Consider the following 27,962-nt stretch of genomic DNA (forward strand, 5'->3'; position numbering starts at 1 on the left):
TATATTTTATCCCTCTAAACTGCCTGCTGCAAATCAGCAGGCACAGGACTGCTGTATGCAGTAAAGTAGCTCCTACAATTTACCCCAGAATGACTTGCACAGCTTGGTTCACATTTCCTCAGATGAGACATGAAAAGGGTATCGTAGCTCTAGCACAGCCCTGCTCCCAGCCCCAGCTCTCTCAGTCATAACCCACACTAGACATAGGGGTGAGGAGGCCCTAGAAAGGAAGGTGTTTGTTTCAAGCTGGCACTAAAAATAGTGGCAATAACGTATTCAAATAAACTCAGCACCAGGCTCCAAAGGATCACTACCCAAGGGAGTCCAGCCTTGCCAGAGTGCATGCCCAGGTACCTGTGCCATAGTCAATGCGCGTGGAGTTCCCCACGGATTCTTTCAGGTACACGGCCACTTCTGGTGCAGCATCAGCCAAATGCTTGGGAATCACTGTTGCCACTAACTTTTCTGCTTCCTGAAAGACACAAAAGACTCCCTCGAGTGAGTGCAGATCTGTCACAGTCCCCAGGAACAAGTCACCCTCTGCTCAGACACAGCTGCAGCGTGGGATCTGCAATGGTGCACTCCTACAATGGCCAGAGCCAGCATGACAGGAGCAAATTCTCCTGTTGAAGATGTCAACTCCAGAGATGGAGCAATTCAGGGAGAGCTTGGCCTGACACTTATCCAGGCCACACACATCCTGCAGAAAAAAAAAAGCTTCACCATCCAAGTACATCAACCCAGTTACCCACTAAGTCATCTCCAGGACAAAAGCATTAATAGAGCAGCAGACCACCTGCAAGCTCACTGCTGCTGGGACTGTGCCTGTGCTCAGTGCAGAGCAGAGCCTGGTGCTCCAGAGCTTGGTGCAGGGTGAGTGCTCTGAGGTGAAGGAAGTCAGGCAGTTTCATAACCTTCCTCTGAACATGTGCGTCACCCATCAGCTAGCAGACACAATAGGCAGCTACAAAGCAAAGGAGTTCCTTGGGCTTGGAAGGCCCTCCTGGCTCATCCAGGACTTGGAGACCCAGCCAATAACATTTACATGGACCATATGATCTCACGAGAGGAGAAGACAGCACCAGATCAGGCGTAAGCGATGCATATCAAGAGGTGGATCCTTCACTGCTTACCTGAGCAATTCCTCTGTAGGCTGTCTGGCTGCCACACAATGACAGAGCCATTCTGCTACTCCTGCCAGGCACGCTGCCCTTCTGCAGAAGCTGCATGTAGGAGCTTTCACTACACACAAAAGACATGCTCACCTGGTCTAGTTTGGCATACCAGGTCCTGAAGGCTTTGTTCCCAAAGCGAGAAGGTTGATCCACTGGTGGAGTTTCATCGATCCATCTGTCAAGGGTATTCAGAAGAGCCACCAGCTTTTCAATGGGCTACAGAGACAAAGATGAGGGGTCACAGTGACATAAAACAGAGCAGTCCCTCAGGCTCTGACATCTCTGCCCTGGATTGGAGTCATTAAAGCCCACATCATCATTCCCAAAGGTGGCAAGCGGAAACAGGATGGTGCCAACCCACTCTGAAATGCAGAGGGACTGGGAAAACCATCCTTCCCTTCAGAAGATCAGTCCAGTACAAAGCCTGGATGGAGGCAGGCTCTCCAGTCTCCCATACAGTCTTTCATGACCTGTGACAGCGCTATGGTCTACAAACCTCTGGGAGAAGAGCTACAGCAAGCTCCACACTGTAGGGCATACGGGACTGAGAAGCAGGGAAGTGCTACACAATTCAGGGATCCCCAACACAAAACTCTGACTCTGTATCTTGAGGGTCCTGCAACCCCCACAGGATACAGCACAGCACTTACCACATATCCTCACTAGTGGCTGATGATGTGACTTAGAGGCCATTCTCAAGGCCTCTAATCTTTGTTCTGAAGCATCTCTTGGGAGCCAGGATTAGCAGCGATGGTGTTAGCAGTTGTACAGCACCCAGAGCAGCAGGGTCTAATCACTAGTCAACCTTCTTAGTGTGTTGCCAGTTGCTTCAAACTCACGACTAGCCAGACTACCACAGCAGCTGCAACCCAGGGATACCCAGTGCACGTGGCAAAATACAACCTACCCGGGTTGTACCTACCCAGGGGAAGAGGCAGCCTGGTTTGCCCACCAGTGGTCTCATCAGAGCAAGCATGAGTAGCTCTTGGCTCTCAGAGAAATGTCTCAGTACAAACACAAAGCTGCTGGGAAGACAAATGAAACAGCAAGACAACAGAACCATCTTTCCTACACCCAGTGCTGGGAGAAGAAAGTGAGGAACCTGTGTAGGATGTACAAGAGTGACTGGAGGCAACACTGCTGTGGCCATGAAGGAAGAGGAGAGAGGTGCAACAGGCAATACAGCATGATGCCTTAAGCTGCAGTTATGACCAGGGCTGGCCAATGCATGCAGCCTCCTCCATGCCTTGCCCATACAGCTGGGGAACAGCTACAGCCTACGCACCAAGAGGCAACACTTTAGGCACACTTTAAGCAGTTCCAATCAGCTTTAGGAAGCTCTGCTGACAACTGGTCAAGCCTGCCAGAGGCTCTGGGATTCTCCTTGCCCAACTCCAGGCAGCTGGAGAGCCGTCAGCTGCCACAGCAGCTGGCCAGGCCCCAGGCAATGTAGGCTCCTCTGTCTCGAGAGGGGATTCCTCCTTCAAGGGGACAAAGAGGACAGCAGAAGCGGCGGCTGGTTTGACTTTGCTGGAGGCATCAACCATGTGAAGCCGGCTGGTCTCCTGGGCTGTGGTTCAATTCTTCCCATTGCCTGCCGGGAGGACGAGGAAAGAGCCGAGCCCAGCAAGTTTCTAGCCCTTGAAGTGCCACTCAAAGAGGGTGGGCAGAGAGACAGGCATGGCAGAGCCGTGTTGCTGCTGAGCCAGCTGCAGATCGCACCCCATGCCCTCTGCTCCCAGGAGGAAGCGTCTCAGGGCAGGTACAGCCTCCCACAGACAGCCGCTCCTCTGGAGCCAAGGACATGGTGGGATCAACCAACGGGAAGCAGGATCAGGCAGAGGAGGGATCCACTCACCCCTCAGGACCTCAACACTTGGCCGCTGAGCAAGGCTAGAGGCTGGGATAGAGGACAAGGACTGAGCACGCCAGAAACACAAAACACCCAAGGGACATGGGAGGCCAGAAGCTCTGGGTGTTCTGGTGAGGCTGCAAGCTGTAGCCTCTAACAGGCCAATGCCCCAGATTTGAGTGGACTGAGGCAGAAAGACCCCGCTCTGCTTCAGGTCTCTGCTGCCCAAAATGCTGCAGAAACCCAGCATTTCCCTACTGCACCAGGCCAGGTTTGGTCTCAGCTCTACTCCTTCCTGGCTACTGCATTCCCCTCCAATTAAGCAACAGCATCCCCAGCACTGGGTTGCATTAAATAATTAAATTGTGCTGGTGATTTATCCGCCGGCACCAGCAGCTCATTATGAGCAGCCACCGTATTTCAAACCTCTCTCAGCGAGCATTCAGTGCTGCCTGGATAAATGGCTGGCAAGGACCAGCTCCTTCCCCCTCCCCAGATCTGCCCGCAGGCCTTGGGGAGCGCGAGAGCCGAACCTCCCCTTCCCCACTCGCTTGCTTTAAAGGGATTAAAATGCCCAGCCCCACTGAACATGGGAGAGCAGGACCCAGCTGCCGGCTCAGCCACGCCAATAAATAATTAAAGAGATGTGACTCGTTTTGGGCTCAAGGCCCTTTGAAAAGGGGGTTACTAAAGGAGCAGCTTCCCATTGTCCAGCAGAGGAAACTTGGGCAACCAGGGCTGACCCCAGCGGGGGAGAAGAAAGGGAAGAGCAGAGCTTACGGGAACACAACCATCAGCACCACTGCAGCCTTGTTTTGCCTGGCTGGGTTTTTAAGCTCTATTTTTGCTTTACCTTTCCAGTGATCAAAGCAAGGGCAGCCTCCCCCCTCCACTCTCCTTGCTCTTCTCATTGTGCTGATTTTGCATCCCCTTGACCCTGAGTCTGCCACCGGTCCCAAAGGCAAACCACAGAGCCTCCTGCAGAGCAGAGACCTGTCAGCATCTCTCAAGAGCAGGGGCCAGGCAGACGGAGGTGCTGAGAAGGCATCACAGCAGCCAGAGCTGCCCACGGGGACCAAGACTGTCCCTGTGGGCTCTTCGGGCCCTGTCAGAAGGGGGAGCTGCTAAAATCAGGGCATTTGCTGCTTCCCTTGCTTCCCTCCTGGAACCACTGCAAGCCACAAGGCCGGCCATTTCCCCCACTGCATCCAACTGTTTGAAGGGAAGGTCTGATCCCCGCATGGCCAAAATTAACCTTCTCCTTGCTGCAACACTCCTCTGATCAAAGTCACAGCTTTGAAAAACTGCATCAGGCTGCAGCCCCAGCAGTTGCTGCATGGATTCCCATGTGAAATGCACTCCCTCCAGGAGGAGAAGGCAGGTCACAGCCTATCAGTCATACAACCTTGTGCCAGACATAGTGTCTACGCCAGTTCTAAACAACAGCTCAGCTATCACTACTTGTCAGATGCCTCCAGCAAAACCCCAGACAGCTCCATGCAATTTTTCAGTAAGAGTAGAGCAAGCTCAGCAAGTCTTAGAAGGGGCTCAGCCCCCAAAGGATCCAGCTCTTGCTTCAGCAGACAGTTTGGTATTGACACACGCTACTCTGGAAACCATTAAGCTGTCTCTTTCAAAGCAGAGCAGACCATACTTTTTTTTTTCTTTTTTTTTTTTTTTTTTTTTTTTTCCTTATGGCAAAGCAGTATCAGTAAGTTGCGGAGAGGATACACATTCAGCAGAAAGGATTCCAGGAGGTCATTTGCCAGAGGAAGGCGTCCCCAGCATCTGATCAGGGAAGAAGATGGGACGGCACAAAAGCACATCAGCAGCAGGTACAGCAAAAGAGAAGAAAGCAGAGCAGAGATGCAAGCAGAGGCCACAAGGGGCTGAGCCTTTAAAAGCACAGATAAGCAGTTTGATCTACAAACGAACCCGCGTGAACAGGCAACCTCATCAACAAGGCAACCCTGGGGATGCTCCACCTGTGCCTCAAGTCACAGGCTTCTGCACTCCTCAGCGCGAGGGGAATGAGACATGTTCCCTGACACTTCCCAAGCAGTCAGGATTGTGTCTCTTGTTTATTACCTGGACTGGGACCATGGATGATAAACATTCGCTCCAAGAGGGATCTGCTGCAGGGATGCAGCTCTGATACAGCTTTTCCTAGATAGCCAACAGCTCAAAGGGGTCGGCAGAAGAGTTGTTTTTTTTTTTTTTTTTCCCCTTTGTTTTGCTCATTTTTAATGCTTTGTTTTCCTAGAACTTCTCTGTGAATGGTTGGGAATGAGATCATGACAAAGACAAAATTCAAAGGTGAAATGCAAACAGTAGAAAGCAAGGGCAGCATTTGACAGCAGTTTTTACTGAATTGAAGGAACAAAAGGTGGACAAAGCGCCTGTTAGGGAAGGACTTATTATCTCTGATCCCCCCCATGAACTACAAGCAAGTTTCTCATTCACACACTGGCTGCTAGAAGGGGAAGCTGGACTTAACATGCCTGCTTCAAACATAAATGACTAAGTTAAAGATCATCGTAGGCTGCCTTCCCACACCAGAATGAAGCTATAAACACACAGGGCCCACTGCTTCCCATTGTGTCTGGATCTTTTTAGACTATTACAGACTTTCTTGCACAGCTGTAGCTGTGATAGGTTTGAACAGTAAAAATGTACCCAAGAATCTCCTCACTGCATGTCAGAACAAGGGAGGGGGATCCAGCAAGCAACATAAAAGTAAAGTTGGTGGCCAGATCACGGCAGCACCCAGAGATCCCTGGCCAGCAGTGAGCACAGCTGAGCCCAGGCAGTAACACCAGTGAGGATGACTGCCTTTTCCCTCCCAGGGACAGGGAGACAAGTGACTTGCCCAAGGTCCCAGAGAAAGGCAGTGGGAGAACAGGAACAGTACAGACATCTCAGCCTTTTGCCTGCAACCAAGAAGGAATATCATATCTCTTCAAAATACCACTGGTTGAAGTCAACCTGGGAAAACAGTGTCATAACATGTCCTTCTGCAACCTCCTTTTCACCACCAGCATAACCCAACTGCATTTATTCTCCCTGGCTCCCAGATAAACCGCCAACTCATTCCTCACCTACGAAATATTCACTGTAGAGCCAAAAAAAAAAAAAAGGGGGGGGGGATGGGAAGCAGAAAAGGAAAAACAAGGGATCCAAAATCTTCTCCTACCTCTGAAACTTTGTATTCGCAGGTCAGCTTCTTGCCCCTGACACCTTCATTCAGAGTGAGGATGAAACCCATGTAATCTGCATATGCCTGCAAACACACCCAAGAGAGCAGGGTGTTAGTGAATGCCCACAGTCTGTTTGAACAAGCAATGTGGCATGGGAGCACTCCTGCATGCCAAGGGAACCTTTTCCAGCACACAACGCTGCTTTCTTGGAGACACTCAGGGTGCAGGGCTTACTGAGAGGTTACTGCTATTTTTGGCAGACCTCTGAGGCAGATGGTGATTGCACAAGAACTCTGCATCACTTTAAAAATTACAGAGAGGAGAAACTTAAAAAAAGCTTGTGCTGCCCCTGAAATCCTTCCCTCAGCTCCCTGCCTCTTATCAGGTCAAATTCAAACTCCTCAGCTCTGCAGAGTCTCAGCTGTGCCTAGATATCCTGATCACTGCTTCTCCCAGACCTGCACCATTATCTCCCCTTTATTCCTTTTACTCTTCTCCCACACTCATGAATGATGGAGAAGCAGAAGACAGCCCTGGCTCCTCACCTCTCTTCTCTTTAAATTCGCTGCTTTTGAAGCATTACATCTAGTGCAGCTCCACAGCTCTAAGTCTTTGAAAACACCAGACTAGCATTCTGCCACCTCTCTCTTCTTGGGCCCCTCCGGAGCAAAAATCCTGACCAGTGGCAAGTACTTAAACCCAGGAGACTTAACAAAGGAAGCTGCACTCAGAGGGTTTTTTGAGACCTGGCTATAATTTAAGCTTCTCTTAAGACATCACAGATCAGTCATCAAGAGAAAACTTGCTCCTAAGAGGTGGAACAAGTCTGGGCTAACACACCAAACCCTCAAAGGCAGAGAGGGGAAAACCTGACTGTTCCACAAGCTCCACACATACTGTAAACAAAAATTATCCAGGAAATGGAAGGTCTTGGCTCTAGAGCCCTTTCCAGTAGAGCAAGGTGGGAAGGCCCAGGGAACCAGCCCAGCCTGATGCTACTGGAGGGCCAGGCAGCAGGACCATGCCCTAGCTGAGTTCAAACAGCACTGGGTAAATCCAGTTCTGATATAATGTACAAGCTGGGTAGGATGAAATACTTACCAGCTTCTCATCTAGATTGTTGGGAGGGAGCCGTAATAATTTTTAAGCATCTCTGGTCTACCTCCACCTCTGGGCTCTCCCCGGCTCACTCCTTTGTCAGAGCCATTTGGCTGCCAGACTCCACACCTCACTGTCAAGTCATTTTGCTACAAACAAGCAGTGACTCTTCTGCTTTAAAACACTAATCAATTAATTTCCCATTACTTGCCTAAACCTGCTTTACCTCGTGGCTGTTTCCAGTCCAGATCTGGCTGCCACTGAAGTATAATAAGCACTTACCAGTTTTCCCTGACCCCAGAGCCATACCTGAGAGCGCTTCCATTTGGCCATATCAGAAACCATGTTTATCTCCTTTTTGGGGATCATGAAGTTCTGCTGGAGGGGAGGAGCCACCTCCTCAGAGGTGCCTGGGAGATGCAAAAAAGAGATAAAGTGGAAGCAGTGGAGAAGAAGAAATCCTCTAGCTTCCTTTCTCAGAAATCAACATTAATTTCTCAGGAGACAGGAAGCAAACAAGTCCATCCCAGCTTGCGCCAATATCTCACCAAGACTTCCTCAACAAACAATATTCTCCCGATCCCCAGATAATATACGCCTAAGGACACTGCAAAGCTTCAGAAAGCGGCATTACGTTTGTTTTCACCACTAAAGATGCATTTCTCATCCAGACAGAAGGCTGGTGCAGGAAGTAGGAAAGACAACATCCAGCTAGTTTCATTATTTCTGTCTAGTAAAGACAAGAGTCAGGTTGCACTGAAGCACTGCGCTCTCCTAACAAACTAACTGTGTCTTGTTTTGGGGCTGTTAAGCCTGAACTGCATTCCTCTAAAGAGGATAACTCCTGCAAAGTCAAAGCTGGAGAAATTCAATAGATGGCAGTCCAGAGCCACAGCCCCCAGTCCAGGCAGCACAGGGGCTTGGAGAATGCTGGGACACAGCCTCTTCCAGGTGGAAGCTATGAAGATCATTTTATTTTAAAGCTCTCTCAGAGCCCAGGATGTAATATTTAATGAAAATGCAAGTTGTTAATGCATCAGAGGTCCTCTTTTCTCCGGCATCTGAACCAAGGACCCAACCCTGCTGTAAGGGTGATGCCTACCCCACACTCTCCAGAGCTCTGCACTCACCCAGCAGTCCCGCAATGGGACACTGCAGAGCCAGAAATGCTCCATGACATTGGAGGTAATTTGCATCATTTTCCTGTAAGTGCAACTTTTAATAGCAAGAAGCAATGCAGCATACCACTGTTAAAGAAACTGGGTGTTAATGTGAATTTATGAATTCTGTTAGAGTCATCTAGTTCATCCTTTTAATCCTAGAAAATCTGAAGGCATTTTTTCAGCATCAGCCACCCTGGCAACACTTCAGCGACTGCTCTCCACACTACAGCAAGTTCAGGCACTGGCTCCCTAACATACACCACCAAACTCCAACTCCTTAAAATAATGTTAGCTGCATTTACATAGAAAATACTACCCAGAAGCAGCAGCAGCCTTTTCTGCAGCAGAGCAGTGCTGTCTAGCAGGCAGGTCAGGGAAAAAAAGAATGCAAAGTCCCAGGAACCATTCAGAATCTGCTGTAGACTTGTCACATAACCTTAGGAAGTCATTTAACTTCTCTGCCTTTCAAGTTTCCCATCTACAGAGCAAATGCAGTCTCATCACCTGTCCAGGGTGATACAGTGTTTGGTTCATACCTGCACATAAGTTACAGTAAAAGTTTGAGGTACAAGGATGAGAAGAACAACATGCAAGGAATTTAAATGAAAGATACACATGCCTCTTCTGAAAAGTCAGCACACAACTCACAATGACTAGCATCGTAATGATGGAGCTCTTATTTTAATAGAGCTTATAACATGAAAACAATTAAAAACTCTAGAGCAGTGGTGTAAAATGGCAAACACTGACTTGTCCATTAATACAGATGATACATAAAGACCAGAGATGTGGCCAGGGCAGTGTCCTGGACCGGGGGGATCCAGGTGTTAGCCCAACCTCTATCACATCACAGAGATTGTTTCATCTCTTTGCATTTGTTTCTCAACCATCGCTTCTGACACACACTTTGTGCATTTCCTCTTGGGGAGGAGACCACAAATACTCAAGGAAGGAAGCACAGTGAGGGCTGCAGGGGTTACTAGACTATAAAATGAGTACATAAGCAAAAGTCCAAAACCAATGATGTGATGGAGACAGGTGAAGAATGGGTTAGTTTTATGATGAGAAGCAATTTAGACAAAGGAGACACTTTTAGTTTTACTCTCATGGCGTGGGGAGGGGGAATCAAACTCAGCCCCAAGATGGACCTTTCCCCGCCAGCAAACACCATCCACCTCAGCAACAGGAAACAATCACAAAAATGGGCTAGAGATGACAGGGAGCCCCGACTCCAGCTCTCCAGCAGGCTAAACCCCGATCCGCCCTGGGGTGCACAGGAGGGACCCACACACCTTGTCACCCCTCACAGCACAGAGGCTGCCCCCACCCTGTCCCAGATCCCTGCTGTGGGGCACAGACCCCTCAGGGAGCACCAGCCCAGCCCTCTCCGTTTCGGGGGGACCCGGCCCCAACCGTGCCGGCAACTTATGGCCCAGGGGGCCTCAGCCCGGAGCGGGGCCGGGCGGCCGCTGGTGCCGGGGCTCCCTGTCCCACCCTCTCGAGAGTCCGGGGGCCCCAGGGCCTCTTCGTTACCTCAGCAAAGCCCCTTCCCACCTCACCCCACCACAGGCCCAGGCGCTCGCCGCCGTCACCCGGCGCCCCCGGACCCTCCGTGCAGCACGAGGCCCAATCCGCCTCCCCCTCCCCACACAGCCTGGGCCCGGCACCCCGACCCCTAAGACACCCCTCACGGACCTCGAGTGCAGCCCCCAGACCAGGAAGCCCCAGAGCCGCCCCGGCCACCCCTCACCTGCCCGCCGCTCGCTCTCTGCCATCTTCCCGGAGCCCGGCCACCGCCGCTGCCACCCCTCACCTCTCACCTCAACACACGCCGAAGCCGCCGGCAGCCATCTTTAAGCAGGGCACGCCGCCTGACCCTGTTCGCTCCCGGGGCAGCCAGCAGGCGGCTTGGCCTCTCCCGGCCACCGTCGCGGCCCGCGCCGCCATGTTTGTACGGGGCACGGCCGCTTCTGCCCACACCGGACCGCGGGGCGGCCATGTTTGTGGTGGGCGCTGCGGTGCTGCGAAGGGCGGGTGTGCGCGGAGGGGAGAGGAGGCGCACCTCGGCGAGCAGGGGAGGAGGGGGACGCTTTTCTCACCACCACCAGCTCTCGCAGAAGGCTCCTGGCAGAAGCGCCACGTCCCCGCTCTGACACCGGTGGCGGCACTCCCTCCCCCTCCCAGCGGCTCCCTGCCCTTCCCCAAGGTGGCGGCGCGGGCTTCGCCCCGCTCTAAGATGGCGGCGGGGTGGCCCCGCCTCTTGGCGGCCGAGCGCGGCGGCGGGGCGGCGGCGCCCGGTGTCGCCGGTGTCCTTGCGGCGGGTGGCGGCCGGGGCCGCGGGCGGGCGCGGAGCCATGCTGGCCTTAGTGGCGAGGGCTGTGGTAAGTGCCAAGCGCGCTCCGAGAGCGGGGACACCGGCGGGGGGGGCGTGAGATGGCGGCCGGGCCGCGCCACCCGCCTGAGGGGCGACGGCGGGCCGAGTGGCCCCGGGGGTTTCTCCGTGCCGTCGGGGGTCTAGTACCGCGCCCTAAACCTGGAGGAGAAACACGGCTCGCTCGGTTAGGACAGTGATTAAGGCCCGTTGCAGGCGGGCGTTTCTCTGGGGTGAGGATCCCGGCTGTGAGTGGGAAGGGGCTCGGCCACCGTGAGAGCGCTGCTGATCCCCGGTGGCAGGGAGGGACGGTGCTGAAGTTAATCCTCCAAGCCGATTTTGGTTTCTCCACACGCCTTGAGGCAGGGCTGCGCGGCGGAGCGCTCGTCAGGGCTGTCAGGGACCGAGGGCTTGGGGCTGGGCGACAGCAGGGCCGGCTGGTCAGGGGCAAGGGAAACCCAAGCAGCAGCCATCTGTGGCTGCAGGCTTCGCCTTTAAAACATGCCCTTCCCTGCAAGCAAGGGGAAGGCTACGCACACGGCAGAGCTGTCAGCCCCGCGCCCGGTCTTAGCAACTGTTTATTGCAAACCCTGATGGATTCGGGGAAGGAGGCGGCGGAGCGGGATGACAGCAGCTACGTGATGGATTCACTCCCAGAGACGCTTTCCGAGGGGCCAGGCAGGGCTGGTCGTCTTGGGGCTTTGAGGGGGTCTCCAGCTTCAAATTTAAAAATAAAAGAGAAAGACAAGCCTCTGTCATCTGACACTGAATATCGTGGCCATGCTGGGAATCAGACACTGCTCTGAAATTCCTTCTGCCCCCCAGGCTGCAGGTGGATTTCCCACCAGCTTTGCAGGCTCTGGAAAAGGTCATCTGCTGTGTTGGAACGTGGCTTGGGAGCAATGCCAGCCTGCGAGCTGGCCATGTCTGCATGCCCTGCTCTCTGCTGGTGTTCGTTTTCCCTGTTGCTTGTGGGGAAAGGTGGACTGTTTGCTTTATTTGCTGCCAGCTGCCTCCTCTGTTCAGCTGCAATCGCTGTTCCTCTTCCCGCCCTACAGTTGAGTTTGACCTCAAACCAAACAAGCAGAGGACATAGGAAAGACACAAATCCACACCACATTTTACCGTGCAGTATTTTCAGTTCATTTGGTTTGGGATTTTCTCTGTTACCCCAGGGAAAACTGGCAACTGTTTGGAATCATCATACTTGATCTTAGCTACACAGAAGAGTGTGCTTGTCTGCCCCTTGATTAGACAGACATGAAGGATGGGCTGATATCCCTTGTGACTGCACAGCTGTATTGTTGCCCTGCTTTGGAGATACCTATTTTTTTTTTTTTTTAAAGGGTTGACAACCCAGAACTCCCCAAAGTCTAAGCTTGCAATAACAAGCACACATGCATGGGGTGTGAGGGCAGTTAAGATACCGCGTTTAGTCCCAAACTGAATTTGCTCCTATCTTCAACGTATCTGCCATCACCTACAGTGATGCCGGGTCACTGTCCAGTCCTTGCTGGAGAACTGTCCTCATCTGACACCATCTGGCCACCTTTGCCTGAGCAAAGGGACTAAATTCCCCATCGCCTCCCTAAGTCCTCCCTGCAGCTTGTTGCATCTGCTGATAGCCCACAGTGTTACCTGCTTCCAGGACATAAATTGGAGTCTCTCGTGCCTGCTGTTCAGGCTTCTCTCACACTGTCTGCTGTAGTTTCATAGTCCAGAAAAAGGCTGAGGGAATGACATTCCCAGCACCTTCACTTCTGCTATGGCTGGAGGCCCAGAGGTATTGATCAGAGAGGGACTCTGCCCACACAGTATTGATCTGCAGGCAGCCACTGGGCACTGCAGGGCTGAGGGTCAGGGGCTGTGGGAGGGCTTCCCAGCAAGGCACCTTCGTGGCAGTTGACAGAACCTCATGGTCTGATTACCCCCGTGCCAGTGTCTGGCCTTGGGGCCTCTGATCACAGCAATCATGTGGCAGTTTGCTAATGAGGTGACGCCCTGCACGGGGGCAGCACATTGTCAGGTGGAAGAGGAAACCAAGACAGGCCGAGGGAGAGGTTTACGATCTTTTCTGTCCTACCAGCCATGGATAGGAAGCAGAAGCAAGCAGAGAAGGTACAGTATGCCCAAACTGCCATGATTTAATACCCTTAATTTCTTCCCAGCCCCACTCTTCTTTCGTGCTTCAGTAATTCCTTCTTCTCTTGTTTTTAACAATCTTTCTCCAAACCTCAATCTCATAGTTCTTGCCAGGTCCTACAAAAAGCATAGGGCATTTTCTCCTGGGGTTTAGCACCATGCAGAGGCTTTGTCACCTTGCAGATTTAGCTCTTTCTTTCCTCTTCTCTGTGCTTAACTGCTGGGAGGAGGTTTTGGGACAGCTCTTTTCTCATTGCCTTGGAAATGAAAGGGAATATTCTCCGTGGCTTTCCATCCTCAGTACACTGACGATGCAAAGTCAGGAGTCCTGCAGGAGAGTGTCTGATTCAGTAGATCCGATGGAGGGGGAGCAGCAGAGGGAGCTGAAAACCTTTAGAGCACAATTTAAACATCTTCAAGATGAAGGATGTCCAGCCCTGTTCACCCAAGAAGATGTTGTTATTCTTTTGGGGGAAAACTGGCAAGTTCATTCCCTGGTTAGCAACTGGGTTTGCTCTGTTTCATTTCTCTGCCCAGGGAAATGGTACGCTGCTTTCTAAGGCTTTCACTCTCACATGGCCCCGTTGGATCGCAGGAGCCTGTTGGCATCACCCAGTTTCCTGAAGAGCTCTCCCTGTCCCCTCTCCAAAAGCTCCTGTAATTTGGCCAGTCCTATACTGGTACAAATGGATAAAGGTTCTCTTAATATAGCTGGGAGGCTCACCAGCATAAAGGGGCATTTTCCCAAGGCCTACACATCACAGCCAGTCCTTCCCTGATCACTGCTGGTGAGGTATGATCCCTGGCCAGTTAGAGAAGAGGCATTTTAATACTACCCCAAACTTACCTAAATTCTGCCTTCTCAAAGCCCAAAGGGTAGCTTGATTTGGCACAAGGGTTATGCTTAACTTTCTAGCTGTATGCTATTGTAAGAAGTAATGAAACAGCTTCTGACAGTATGTAAGATGAATATTTCTTTCATTACTTACTTTCTTCCCACTTACCATGGGATGGAGGAGTTTGACTTTGTTGAATGCACGGAGACTCTCAGCTGGAAGGTGCCCTGAGAGTGAAAGATGTATCATTATCCTGGCAGCATTTCCTCTGATAAGCTGAGAATCAGTGTCTTGGGAGGTCAAGTTTCTCTTCTGCAGCTTTTCTGGATGTCCTGCAACATCTCTAGCATGCAGTCAGTAGACCTGCACCTTGCATTTGCGCTTTGTGAGCTCTGCTCCCATGCTGAGACATGTGTGCCCTCAGAGGGGTTGCGGTGGAGACTCCCAGACCCAGGTTATTTGCTACCTTGTGCGCTTCGGGGGATGTTTTGTCTCGACATTTGCTCTGTGCTTTGCAGGCCAGGCCTTACGGCCTGCTGAAGCCGACAGCTTTAGGAAAGATCCCAGGTAGATTCCAACTACATCAGGAAGCGTTGCCCCATCTCCCCGTGCCACCGCTCCAGCAAACTCTGGACCGCTACCTGCTGGCTCTGCAGCCCATTATCAGCGAGGAGGAGCTGAACCACACGCAGGAGCTGGTGGCCGAGTTCCGCAAACCGGGAGGCGTTGGAGAGAGGCTGCAAAAAGGCCTGGAGAGAAGAGCCAAGAAAACAGAGAACTGGGTAGGTCATGACTCTGGCCCCAGGCTCTGGTTAGGGAGGGTGGAGGTCTGATGCACAGTTCTCCAATGTCCTGGCTGCATCCACTGGCACCTGTGTTTTTGCGGCATCACCTTTGTGACCAGTCTGCTGTTGAGCTCCATGAGCTGTGCAAGCTCCTCACGATGTCTTGGGTGAGCAGAAAGATTTATGGCAGAACAGGGAGTCACTGACCCTGTCTGTGGCTGCTGAAGCCTTTAACCTGTTAGCATCACACAGCTGCCACAAGAAGGAAACGCTCTGCTCGAGCCCTGCACCAAGAGCCCCCACTGCCTTGCCCAAATCCCTCTCTGCCCTTCCACATGTAAAACATAAAACCCAAACAGTTTGTTTGCAAAGTGTGGGACAGAACTGGGGGAAGGATGCTAAGACCATTCAGCTGGGCTTGGGTCAAAGAGCAGCAGATGCCATGCCTGCATGTTGCCTTTCTCCGTCCCAGCTCTCAGACTGGTGGCTGAAGACAGCTTACCTGGAATATCGCCTGCCAGTTGTGGTGCACTCCAGCCCAGGTGTGGTTTTACCTAAACAGGATTTTCTGGATCGACAAGGTCAGCTCAGGTAAAGTCCTCTTCTCCCTCCCCCTAGGTTTCAGATGGGATGAGCTATCTGCTGGACAGGGAGGAGGGTGTTTAAGCTGATTGGGAAAGAGAGTAATTATCCTGTGGTCCCCAAATTTGATAGCTGTCTGTGCTGTACAAGAAGGCTGTTCAGATAAGGAAAGGCTGCCAGGCTGTAAGGAAACTCCTGGTTGCACCAGACTAAATATTTAATCAGGGGAGAAAACCAAAGAGTCCAGTGGCTCAGGTACTAAACAGGGAATAAAGCCTACATTTCAGACTTTGCTCTAGCACAGATCTTCACTGCAAGATGGCCAAATCACTGGCTGGAGGCATTGTGAGGATATATCTCACACACTAAAGGCTGTGTGTGCAGTTAAAGGGGGCATAAAGAGTAGTCCAGGCATGTAAGGGAGACCAACCAGAAATGTCTCTGGAGTTTGCTGGTTTATAGGAATGGAGAAGCCTGTTGCAGGGACTGTCCCCTGGTTTGTAGTTTCACTTGTGATTTATGGTTTGGAAAACTTAACAGTGACCAGCCTCTCCACTCTGAGCTTCTCCTTGCAATCATACGCTGCCATGTCCTCTCTTCCTTGTGGTCTCCCTTTAATTTTTAACCACTGCTACGAGTGTGTTAAATCTACCTGCAGAACTTCAGCATTAACCTTTATACAGTTACCTTTGTCATAGTTACCAGTCATCACTGCTCTGGCAAATCAAAAGTACCAGCCAGGGGGGCAGTGAGACTGAAAACAAATCCTCCCTCCCACTCCCTCGGATAAGCCTGAACAGAGGGTGAGCCTTACAGGGACAGCGCAAGACTAGACAAACGTCTTTGAAATCTCCTCTCTCTCGTACTATTCACTCTTAAGTTACCCAAATAGAAATTAAGATCTGGAGCACTACTAGTGCCCCAACCAGTGGAATTGAGCAGCTGCCTAAGAATCTGGGCTCCTATATGAAATACAATCTAAATGTATGTTTGTCTAGTTTGTGGCTGCAGGAAAAAGTCTGCTAGCGTGGCTTGAGACTAAAGCTTCAGAAACTGGAAGGCAAGTTTAGAAAGTGGAGTTTTCCATTCCTTAATCTAGCAACACAGCTGGCTGAAAACAAGTCAACTAACCTCTCCCTCATCTGCCCTAACTCTGCTCCCCAGCTGTTTGCTCTCTGGAAAGGAACACGGGCTCTCTCACTGTTGTTCCCCACCTGTTTTACTTCCTCAGGTTTTACAATAAGGCTGGGAAATTTTCATTGAAAAAATTTGTAGGATGGCTTATTTGTTTGACAGCCCTTAGGTTCTGGGAGTTATGTCCTTTGATCTTTAACAGGGATGGGTATGCTGAGCAAATCTAGATGACACTGTGCAAAGGCCAAATGCTCGCACTACTTTAAAGCCTTTGAAGCTGAGCTGACTGCAACCTCTTGTCACAGTGACCTCCTGCCTCTTTCCTCCCATGCGTGGGTGGGAGCTCCCAGGTCAGAGCAGGGCAACCTGTCACTCCCAGCTAAGCAGTTTGATGTGATTTGTCACAGCCTCACTCTCTACTGGGAGTTGGCACTGGCAGTGTTTATATTGATCCTGGTAAGCACCTCAGTGTAAGCATGCAGCATGTCTGCATTTGTTCCAGGTCCCACAGTGCCAGAGGCATGCTCTTAAGAGTTGCATTAGCAGCAGAACATGCATCAGGTAAGAACTGAGTCAGCAGTGGCGAGTCTTGGATGCAGGGAGATACAGCTGTGTCTGGCTTGAAACTCAGAGGTGGCCCCTGGCCAGGGATGGGCAGAAATCCCCCTTCCTTGGTGCTGTTTTAAAGCTAAAACTCAGAACTAGGATGTGATAAAAATCACAACACATCAGTAAAAAAATTGCTGCTGTTAGAGGGTCATTTATGCATGTGGACTGAACCCTGCTTTCTTGAAAGTTGTCCAGAGTTCCTTGGTTATACAGTAAGATACATAAATACAGTAAGATACATAAAAAAAGAAAGTGCTACATGGGAGGACTATCCAGCAATCTCAAATCACAACCCCAGAGGGGCATTATCAACTAACCAGAGATGGACACAATAGGGGCTTGGCAGAAAGGCTGAACTTTCTAAGGAGCAGCGAGAAGCTCTGCTAGCCCTCCTCAGCTCGTTCCTCAGCCCCAGGTGTTCTGTGTTTGAATCTCAACTTGTTACATTTGATATTTTTCCAGATTTGCTGCCAAGCTGATTGAGGGCATCCTGGATTTCAAGACCATGATTGACAAGTGAGTTAGTGACCCTCCTGACTTTTCACATGTTCCTTACTGTTACAGAGAGGCTGAGCCTAGTCAATAAATCTCCCTTCCAAATAAAAAGGCAATAGAAGACAGCACATATTTGAAAAGAGATATTGTAATCAACATCACTGCTCACTGCCAGGGTCACCACTACTAGAAAAACAAATTTACTTTCTTCATGTTCTTTGTTTACCTTAATACTTTAATTGGCACACATACATGCTTAGAGCGAGTGAGACTGACTGACACGCCTGTGGAGCTACGTACTTTTGTTTGCCCACAGGACAAGTTACAGCTCAGGCAGCAGGAATTTGTTTCTCTCGTTTTTGGGTTTCTGGTGTTTCTCATCTCCTAGCTAGACAGGATGAGCTCTCAAGAAACTTGTTTCTCCCTACCCTTTTTCTTCTGATCACCAGCAAACCTCTGCTGAACTTGCCTTATTTATGTTCCAAAAATACGTTTACCAACACATTACTGACATCACACCTTTACATCCAAATTCAGACTCAGGGCCAGCTGTGAGAAGGGTAGTTGGAATATGATTGCTCAAGTGATTGAGTCCCAGTCTAGTTCATGAGTCACAGACAGCACATGCGATACCACTCAGAATTATAGACAAAAACCTCTATCTGCCATTCCACAGGAAACAATGCATCTGCCAGTATACTGTGCCCTGGATCCTTCTCTGCAGACAGCATGGTGTGTGCTAAGCTATGTAGTAGGTCCAGAGATCTGTTTTTTTGGTGCTACAGAGAGGACAGTGGTTTTCCCCTTCTCAAATAAAAGGCCAGCAAACAAAAACTTTTTGTAGCCCCTACTAAGAAAGCTGGTAGGAATGGGGAAGGACAGCTCCTTTTTATACCACCAGCACCAACACATTTAGGTCTTGCTGGAGTGAGCGACAGCAGCTGCATGGCTGAGCCTGTCTTGTGTGAGCTGTGCAGGCCTTCGCACTGATCCATTTTCTCTCCCCCTTCCTCCTTACCTTGCTGTGTCTCCAGTGAGACCCTTCCAGTGGAGTACATGGGTGGGAAGCCCCTCTGCATGAACCAGTACTACCAGATCCTCTCATCCTGCCGCATTCCCGGGCCCAAGCGGGACTCCATCGTCAACTATGCCAAAGGCAAAAAGCAGTCCAGACACATCACGGTGGTTCACAACTTCCAGGTATGGCAGCTGCTGAGCTTTCGAGGTTTGTTTAGATGCAGGTGACCCTTTCAGCTAGCTGTGGTCCAGAGGAAAGGGAACAACAGCAAGTCTCTGCCTACAAGGCTTGCCTCACCAGGGACTCGTTCCTGCTCCCTTTGTCCCCTTTGGCCTTAGCCGTGTGTGAGCAACAGGTACAAGGCTGAAAAACGCTCTCTTCCTCTCTTTCTTGACCCTGAAATTCCTGTCTCTCAGAGCCCAGAGATCACATCTGGAATTGGAAACTGCAATTGGAAATTAGATTGCAAACCCTACCACCACAGCTGAGTCACAGAAATAGTAATTTCTCATGTGTTTTGGCCATCATTACTGTGGTTTCTGAGCTTCTTAAAACCTAGACTGTATTTATGCCCTGCAAGGGAAGTTGGACTTTGGTCTTTCAATTCTGTACATCTTTCAAAGGTCTCTTTACAAGCTGAGTTCTTAGGTCAGGTCTTACCTTCTCTACCTTACCCTGTTTCTGGGGCTGGACAATAAAGATCTCTCATATTCTGTCTCTGTCCTTGTCTGTTCTTCAGTTCTTTGAGCTGGATGTTTACAACAGTGATGGAAGTCCCCTTACCACTGACCAGCTCTTCACTCAGCTGGAGAAGATCTGGAACACCTCCCTCCAAACAAACAAAGAGCCTATCGGGATCCTCACCACCAACCACCGAAACAGCTGGGCAAAAGCATACAACAACCTTCTGAAAGGTCTGTAGAGCCCCTAACATGCAAGTGCTAACGAACACCACAAATGATTGAACTACCAACCTCACCACTGTGCTCTGCTCAGTGCTTTCCTTTGGAAGCTTGTTCTGGACAGATAACATGAGCTTTCCACCTCAAAGAAGCAGCTTAATTTCATTCCAAAGTATTGTTATTTTTGTATTGGAAAGTACATGGGTGAAGTCTGAAGCTTAGTTTGATAGAAATTCTGAAATCCTAGTTTGTTGCCTTGCAAACGGGTGAGATACAAGAAACATGAAGAAAGGAAGGTGAATGCAGCATGCTCACATCTGTAACATCCCAGCTGGCTACAGTTTTAATAACTCTATACACCCCTAAATGACCAGTATTGCATTGAGATACAATGGAAATCCAACACCAGGTCCTTCAAACCTGCTCTTTCAGATTTCAATCTCCCTCCAAATAAAATGCCAGATTTTCAACTCCCCTTCCTTATTTGCTGTTCGTTTCTCTCCCAGATAAGACCAACAAGGAATCTGTGCGTACGATTGAAAAGAGCATTTGCACTGTCTGCCTTGATGCACCTATGCCACGGGTGTCCGAGGACATCTACAAGAGCCGTGTGGCCGCTCAGATGCTGCACGGCGGAGGCAGTCGCTGGAACAGTGGGAACCGGTGGTTCGACAAAACCCTCCAAGTAAGTGCTGATGCTCTAAAGATCCTGAAGACATGGGTCAGGAGGAAATGCTTTTTCCTGAGACTACAAAGGTTCAAGAAATCCCAGAAACCTTTTGCAGAAAGAGCTTTCCTCATATCAAGAGAGTGGAAAAATAGAGGAGGCAAGGTGTGGTGCCTGACAGTATGAGATCCCATGGTTTCCCTTGCAGCCACCACAAGCACTCATTCCTGCATTAGGAATTCTTGTTTCTTTTACTGTCTCTGCCCGTGCTTATTCAGTGTAGCAGTTATTTGTGTTCACTGTAAATCAATTTTCTGCCCGCAGCAAACAATGCCTCGTCTGCTTGGAGGCAGCCCAAACACAGGAAGATCTGTTCCTTGTATATCCTCTAGGCTTGTCACTTTTCCTGTTTCTGCCAGAAGCTGCCCAATGGCATTTTGTTTTTTTCAAACATAAGCTGCCATCCCATGGCATCCTTCTGATCTCTTCTCCATTCAGTCTTGTCAGGAGCCTTCAATAGCAGCTGCTATTCAAGCTTCTCTTTCATTAGTTGGTATGTCCTGGCTTGTGGATAGTAGCAATGGTGCTTTAGAAGCTTCTTCTCATATCTGCTGAACTCTTCCTAATGTTTTCAGCTATTTTATTCCCGTTTGGAACTCTTCATTGATGGGATAAAGCTTAGATGTTCCAGCTAATTGAGAAGTAAGGGTAAGCCAGCACAAGGTGATATTATTCCTGTATTATGTGTACATCTAAGCAAATCAAAACCATTGAACCACTCTGTATTGCCAGGACACTGAGCACACCAGTGTATCAGGCACACTCTTACCCAGCTGATTTTACAAAACTAACAGTGCTATCAGCTCTTCTAGGCCTGCTGAAAGTCTTCCGTGGCTGTTCTGCTAAACCAGACCTTCGTGTTACCTTTCCAGTGTGCCAGGGCAGGACCACTGTCCATTCTGATAGAGAGCAGTGAGATACTGAGATCTCTCTGGGTAGCTCCTGCTTCACACATTGGATGTCTGTCTTCAACGCTGTCCTCCCATGCTTCTCTCATAGTTCATCATTGCTGAAGATGGCTCCTGTGGTCTTGTATATGAGCATGCTCCCTCTGAAGGCCCACCCATTGTTGCTCTTCTGGATCACATCGTGGAATACACGTGAGTCCTGCCTCCTCTACTTTTCTTCAGCATTGGAGATAGATTTTAACTCACTTGCTCCTCAAGAACACACCTCTTCCCAGCTCAACCCCCTAGGAATTTTTTGTGGAGGAAGGGTAGTGGTGTGCTAATTAGGTATTGCAATACTTGTATTCGTGACGAGAATTGAGTGGTCAAGCTACTCTGATAAGTTTTGCTACTGCTTCTATTCTCAGGGAATTGCCCTGTTCACAGTTAACAGGACTTTTGCCTGTGAGAGGTGTTTCTTTTGGGCAGAAGGCACAGAAGACATTTCATTCATACTCTTCATAAAACACTGTAATGGCACTGTGAATAATTTTTCAGCTTGCGACTACTGTCACAAGGTGTTAGGCAAGATGCCCTGTGCATTTCTGCCAAGGTTCTGGTGTGCTTTGCTGAGCCTCACACTAAAGGCCTGGTTAAACATAATTTCTCTGTGCAGGAAGAAACCTGAGCTGGTAAGATCGCCCATGATTCCTCTGCCAATGCCCAAAAAGCTGCGGTTTAACATAACCCCCGAAATCAAGAACGACATAGAGAAGGCAAAGCAGAACCTCAACATGTAAGTATGAAGCAGTGAAGAGGTCTGGTGAGTAAGTAATTCATGTCCCCCTCTGGAACGTGTCAGTGGTTTAAATGAGGCTTCCCCCACTGCAGCCAGGGAGCTTTCCCAGTGACTTCTTGGGTCACCAGCATTGAACATAGCTGAAGAGCATGCTAAAGCCACCTGCCAGGAATAAAGTCAGAGGTGCTGGAGAGGGGTAATTACTGATCCATCCCATTTACTGAGAAAGAACAGGGCTTTACTGGATCTAACTAGGGATACTGTAGCATAAACGCACACACACAAACCCATCTAACCTGGTGAAGATTTTCAGCAGTGGCCAAAAAAAAAGTTCATCTCTGTGGTGCCACCCAAACAAATCTGTGTGTGATGGAGCTCTCTGTCCCTATGTAAGTCAGATCCAGATAGCCTGTTCTCTCTGAGCCTTGTGAAAGCAAATCCATACCTTTTCTGTAACAATAACAAGCAACAGGCAAAGGAACACTTCTTCTTTCTTTCCTTGCAGAATGGTTGAAGATCTAGATGTCAAAGTCATGGTCTTTCATCAATTTGGGAAAACCTTCCCTAAGTCAGAGAAGATAAGTCCCGATGCTTTCATCCAGCTGGCCCTGCAGCTGGCATATTACAGGTAAGACCACCAATACGTAGCTTTTCAGCCTCCTCACCATCAGACTCAAATACGTAAGCTTGATAAAGGTGGCACAGACAAGTCTCTCACAGTCTGCTAGGCCTGCTTTTTAAGTCCCACGTTTTCCCCATGCACTGGGACTGAACAGCAGATCTCACTTGCAGCAGCTGCCAAGCAACAGGTGAGACTTACCCCTCTGCGTGTACAGTCCCAGTAAGGAAGCATCAGAGGTCAGCTGTCAGTGGGACTCACTCACATAAGGTCTTCCCCTTCCTCCCAGTTCTGCCGCCTCACAAGAGGCCATTTCTCCCAGGGCAAACTCACTTCTGTGACTCTCTTCATCTTCCAGGATGTACGGCCACGCCTGTGCCACCTATGAGAGTGCATCGCTAAGGATGTTCCGCCTGGGCCGCACAGACACTATCCGCTCCACTTCTGTAGACTCTCTCAAGTTTGTGCAGTCAATGGACAGCCCTGACAAATCGGTGAGGATCTCAAAGAAGCGGAGTAAGAGGACTCCACTCCAGAAAAAGAGGAAAGCTGCTCATTTGGCTAACCCTGCAGCTGCTGGTTTCAGATAAGGAGAATTGAACCTGATAGGACGCTGAGTTAAAACACAGCTTGGAGTATGTGGTTACACACCTTGAGTTTCATTTGGCTTTCCTTTCACAGGTACTGAAAGCCTGAGAAATAACCTGTGGACATTTCTAATCCCACCAAAAAGAAGTGTATCCCTTCTAAAAGTATGTTTAGCTACTCAAATTAAGTTCTGCTACTGATGGATGGAGAACTCCATTCAGAATGAAGTAACACAGCCAAACAAAATGATTTTAAAAATAAACCTAGTAAATCTAAAAATCAGTCTAGTATACACACACAAGGCAGAAATGACCTCAATCCTAGAGGAACAGTCAAAATGACATTTTCCATTCTGCAGAAAAACTTACACAGATTATGTGTTCTTAGGACCAGGAGAAAGCAGACTTGCTGAGGAGAGCTACCCAGGCCCACAGGGAATACACTGATATGGTGAGTGTCCTCTATGCAGCCAGACTTAGGGTTTTACCTAGCAAGAGGGTTCTGGTGAAAGACAAGACCTTAAGAGCTTTCTCTGCTGACACAGTGGTGTGGGTGTTAGTGCTGTTGCATAGGTCTAACTCTGATCTTACAGTACTCTAGGCCACAGACTGAATCCTTTCTCTGTAGCTGGTGGTTTAAGTGTTCCTTGTGACTGACCTAAAGGAGAGGATCAAGTATGAAAATAGCTTTGGTTCTGTCATTGTTGTTGACAAATGCCAAAGTTGCGTAAGGACCCCTTAAACCAGAGGGAGCCCATAAACAGGAACTGCAAGGTTGGTTCCACTGGTACATTTAATTTCAAAGTCCTTACAGACAAGACTATTGGTCCTAAAGGGAAGATCTAGTTTCCTTCTACCTTTAAACATTTAGAGATTTTGAGAAGTGTTCTTTTCTTTAACCCAAAGAAATTGATCATTTTGCTTGCTTTCCTGCTAGACAGGCTTTCATCTAGTTTTCCTTCCTTACAGGCAATAAGGGGCAATGCAATAGACCGTCACCTCTTAGGCTTGAAGCTTCAAGCTATCGAGGACCTAGTGAGCATGCCTGAGCTGTTCATGGACACGGCCTATGCTGTTGCAACACACTTCAATCTCTCGACCAGCCAGGTAGGACCCACCTGGGCAAAGACAGACGTGCATGCTCTGTTTCTTTTCATGGCTGTTCTTCTCATTTCTCCTTCATTCCCTTCTGTTAGAAGCTGATCTTCATTTGGGGACAAAAATTTTTAAGCCTGATACCAACCCCAAAAAGCTGCAGATCTGATCTTACAGCTGCCAGTCCCTCTCAACCCTGTAAAAAGCTATCATAATCAAAGCCAAGATCACCAGAAGTGTTTGGTGTCTAAATGCAAGTAAGATCAATTGAAGTTAGCTGTCAGAATAGCTTTATGTTCAGCTGCTGTGCTGTGATTCTTACTGATACAGTTCTGCTTGTGACTTATTACAACCTCATTTTAGGGAGAAGTGCTCTTTTGCAAATGCATAGGAAAACACATTGCTACTAAATGGTAGAATGCATCATGCGTGTGGTGGTAGGTGGGTCTGACCAAAAAAAGCCCTTTTCTAGAGCATTTTAACGAGATGGCAGTTTCTTCTACTGTTGACAGAGCTGTTAGCATTTGATGGCTACATTTCTCTCTGACTGCTTACAAGTTTTTAATCACATTGTCTCCACAGGTCCCAGCAAAGACAGACTGTGTGATGTGTTTTGGTCCCGTGGTTCCAGATGGCTATGGAATCTGTTACAACCCTATGGATGAACATATCAACTTTGCAATTTCAGCATTCAACAGCTGTGCTGACACAAACGCAGCCCGCATGGCACATTATCTCGAGAAAGCACTGCTAGACATGAGGATCTTGCTCCAGTCCACTCCCAAATCCAAACTGTAAGAGGCAAACATGATGCAAAACCCCCAACTAAAGGGGCTATCCCTCAGGCGCTGAAGTTCCCAGTTCCTCAGAAAATGATTGCGGGGACAGCTTCCCCTGCCTGGAATCTAGGAGGGCATCTACCATTTGTTTTCAGGAATAAGTTACACAATAGTCATCTGCAGACATTTGACTGTGGTGAGAGGAAACTATCTTAAGTAGAACTGACTGGTCCTCTCCCATCAATGCAAAGTGCACCTTCCTGTCCTCAAAGAGGACTGAAATATTATTTTTATGGAACTTACTGTAAAGGAATACAGAAAGCACAGTCCTTACCAGTATCTAAATCCACGTGGTGAGGAAAGCAGTTCTTCTCGAGGAAAAGCAGGGAATGTTTATTATCTAATGGAACTACTGTCAGACCAAGTCTTTTTGCTGGTTTAGTCTTCTGAAGAGCGCAGCACTTTTCAAACTTGACTGAAGATTTTTCTGCTGCTCCAGCAAAACTTTACCATTGAACTTTGGCAAGGGGAGAAACAAGTTCTTAAGTCAGAGCAGATTGAATCTTGTTAGAGTGCACTGCACCACTTGTCCCAGGCACTCCAACCATTACATGCTTCACAGACCTGGGAATGTTCCCTTCCCCTTATTTTAGGATGCTGGGATGTCCTTTCTGTTGCACTGACCCTATCAACAACAGAATATAACTTGCTACAAAATAAGGTGGGTTTTTTGTTGTTGTTGTTCTGGACTTTTTGTTAAACTTGCTTTTGTGGTCAGAGCCACTGATCTTCGGGCTCAGCGTAAAGCTTGTTCCCCACAAAGCTTCTACAAAACTCTCTCATACAGGTCTTCCTAGCTTTGGCTTTATGTACCTTAACATTTGCAGAGATGAGAAGGGATTGCCTATGCATTCAGCAGGACAATTGCTTCATTGTACCCTTCTTTGGATTAAGGAAAAGAAAAAGTTGCTGACCTGTTTGTTAGCCAGAAGGCCACATGCCTAGTCTCCTTCAGGGTACACGTTAACCCAATGCATTTTTATACCTTTCTTTCAGAAACAGCATAGTTGTGCATAATGTATTATGCCTGAGTTGTGGACAAATAAGAATGTTTCTGATCAGGAACTCCAGAACATACTTCATTTCTGGCCCACAGAGTTCAAATCTGCTAGAGCCAAAGAGAAAACAGCTGCAGAATCTGCCCTTCTTTCACATCACTGCTTTAACAAGGCAGAAAATCTTGAAAAGCAGGAAGAAAGCTGAGAACACATGGGCACTGTAGACATTTGTGCACTGTGGCAGCCATTGTTCCTGCAGTAATAGTACAGAACCTTTTCTACCACTCTTGGGAGTTTTTTCTTACTGCAATGTTACTCAGATTTGTGCCAGCTCTATTCTGTGAGAGAATGATCTCATAATAGTCTGTTCGTCTTCAGCTGACAAACTTGAGACAGTAAAAGATTATATATAAACATTAACATACAATTGTAGCATAGGAGTTTTTGTAAGCACTACTTCCAATGAATCTGCCAGAATCCAAACTCCTGGCTCTATTTTTATTTAATAAAACCATACGGTAATGCAGAATTCTAGTGGTATTTCTGCAACAGGAATTTAGTATTTTAAAATTGCACATCCTTCAAGATGTGGCTGCTGGGACATCACCATAAACAAGAAGCATTAGGAGGCTGATGGCCTGTTTTGTTAACAGGGAAATATTTGGTCATAATTGCTACTTTTCTGATCATAGAACAAGGGACATGATCAAAGTGCCTTTGTGAAAATACATGAAGAAATTTGCACTAAATCTGTTTAAAGAAAAAAAAAAATTCTAATTTGCTTCTTGAAAGACACAAGTCAACAGTATTGCATTTTTTCCTAAAAGGATGTTATTTCAAAGCTTCTATCTTATACCTAAATAAACCTTGAAAATTAAAATTTAACTGAAACTCACCTGCACAGCCAGTGATTGTATGAACTGCCACTTTCACATCATCTACATGGAATTAGTTGATCTTTTAGAAGAATCCTGAATAGAGCGAGATAGTCTAAAAAAACCCAACAGGAGCACTGCAAACCAGCAAGCACACATCCTTGCTCTGTTAACTCCTCTAAGAATTAGACTGAAAACTGCAAGAGGATACTCAGTATTATCGAAGTGCAAGTCATTGTGTAAATACTACAGAAAAGACAAAACCTTGCTGGAATAACATCTGGGTTTATGGAGCCTTTTACTTTGAAAAAATACTCCCTTTTGCCAAAGTAATCCTCCCCCCGTACTGAATCAACCTCTGTTGCTAGGGGATGAGTTATTTTCCTCTGTCTGCAATGCCTTCAACCACTGATGCTACAGTATTGCCACTTAAGTATTTGAGACTGGCCCTCTTCTACTTCTGTCTCAAAGGGGAAGGCTCTCAAAGGAAAGTGCCTATTAAAGATTAAGCAGAAGTACACACTGCTGTGACTGTATCTCAGAAGATGGGCTCGATCTGTTCTGGCTCTAAATCTGGATATCCCACTAGCTTCAGCAGAGTACAGCTGCGAGAAGCAGACTATCACACTGAAAGATACAAGATTCATAAACCACTTAATGCATCCTTAATGATAAACGCAGCTGAAATTCAGATGAATGAAGCTGATTTTTGAAGCGCTTGAAAGGACTTTAAAATTATTACAAGGTTTTTCCTTTAAAAAGTCTTTTCTTATTGTACAGTTTCAAAAATGTGATGTCCTTCTGATTCGTACCTTGTTGATTTTCCTGGTGTTGACTTACTGAATGCTGTTCTCCCTGTTTCTGATTGTTTTATCAAGAGATGTCCATTGTCTTAAAGGCACATTAAGTACAAGAAACTTAAGTTCCAGAAAATCTACCAATTTGGAACAAATAATTTAAGGAATGCATAGACTGAAAATACTCAGTTAACTCTTGGGGTATGAGTGCAATTTATGACACAGCCTTGTAGTGTTGCATGCTTTGCTGGTTAGCTTTGTTAAATACTGTTTCAGTAGTGTAATCCATGTCATGCAAAGTTTTGAAATGTTCTTTGAATAAACTGAAACACAATAAACAGATAAGTGCTACAAAAAAGGCTTAAATCTCAGACACTGCA

The 27,962-nt window shown here is 48.3% G+C and overlaps 2 protein-coding genes across 5 annotated transcripts in view; one reads left to right on the forward strand and one right to left on the reverse strand.

Moving 5' to 3' along the window:
- The window catches only part of PTPA (protein phosphatase 2 phosphatase activator), a 28,814-nt gene extending 18,467 nt beyond the window's left edge, over positions 1 to 10,347 (reverse strand). Inside the window, exons 1-5 of one of the 3 annotated variants that reach the window (XM_033011916.2) lie at positions 10,236 to 10,347; positions 7,632 to 7,732; positions 6,221 to 6,307; positions 1,266 to 1,391; positions 355 to 472 (exon numbers count right to left, since the gene is read on the reverse strand). In XM_033011916.2, coding sequence (XP_032867807.2) covers positions 355 to 472; positions 1,266 to 1,391; positions 6,221 to 6,307; positions 7,632 to 7,732; positions 10,236 to 10,260 — 457 coding nt within the window. In that variant the 5' untranslated portion in view covers positions 10,261 to 10,347. Of the gene's footprint in view, positions 1 to 354; positions 473 to 1,265; positions 1,392 to 2,097; positions 6,178 to 6,220; positions 6,308 to 7,631; positions 7,733 to 10,235 lie in introns of those variants that run through there. The other 2 variants (XR_006164761.1, XM_042786455.1) reach the window with 2 other exon arrangements.
- Positions 10,348 to 10,756: 409 nt separating this feature from the next.
- CRAT (carnitine O-acetyltransferase) lies at positions 10,757 to 27,940 on the forward strand. 2 transcript variants are annotated; one of them, XM_042786552.1, is made up of 15 exons: positions 10,802 to 10,866; positions 12,872 to 12,974; positions 14,353 to 14,616; positions 15,092 to 15,210; positions 17,407 to 17,460; positions 18,474 to 18,639; positions 19,197 to 19,371; positions 19,866 to 20,044; positions 21,086 to 21,186; positions 21,650 to 21,769; positions 22,278 to 22,400; positions 22,750 to 22,885; positions 23,367 to 23,429; positions 23,948 to 24,085; positions 24,656 to 27,940. In XM_042786552.1, exons 2-15 carry the CDS (start codon positions 12,945 to 12,947, stop codon positions 24,869 to 24,871), a joined length of 1,884 nt encoding a protein of 627 aa, XP_042642486.1. In that variant the 5' UTR covers positions 10,802 to 10,866; positions 12,872 to 12,944; the 3' UTR covers positions 24,872 to 27,940. The 2 variants fall into 2 exon arrangements, with proteins under 2 accessions (XP_042642487.1, XP_042642486.1); XM_042786553.1 differs by lacking the exon at positions 12,872 to 12,974 and having other exon boundaries at positions 10,757 to 10,866.
- Positions 27,941 to 27,962: the final 22 nt, after the last annotated feature.

The sequence above is a fragment of the Tyto alba genome, unplaced genomic scaffold (assembly GCF_018691265.1).
Source record: "Tyto alba isolate M040663 unplaced genomic scaffold, T.alba_DEE_v4.0 Super-Scaffold_11, whole genome shotgun sequence".
Classification (NCBI taxonomy): domain Eukaryota; kingdom Metazoa; phylum Chordata; class Aves; order Strigiformes; family Tytonidae; genus Tyto; species Tyto alba.

What these genes read in the sequence shown, in the direction of transcription:
- CRAT (XM_042786552.1), top strand. Translation starts at nt 12,945, where the DNA reads ATGGATAGGAAGCAGAAGCAAGCAGAGAAG. An exon ending in CCAAGAAAACAGAGAACTGG is followed by an intron (nt 14,617 to 15,091) that starts GTAGGTCATGAC and finishes TCTCCGTCCCAG; the next exon opens with CTCTCAGACTGGTGGCTGAA. An exon ending in GGTTCGACAAAACCCTCCAA is followed by an intron (nt 20,045 to 21,085) that starts GTAAGTGCTGAT and finishes CTTCTCTCATAG; the next exon opens with TTCATCATTGCTGAAGATGG.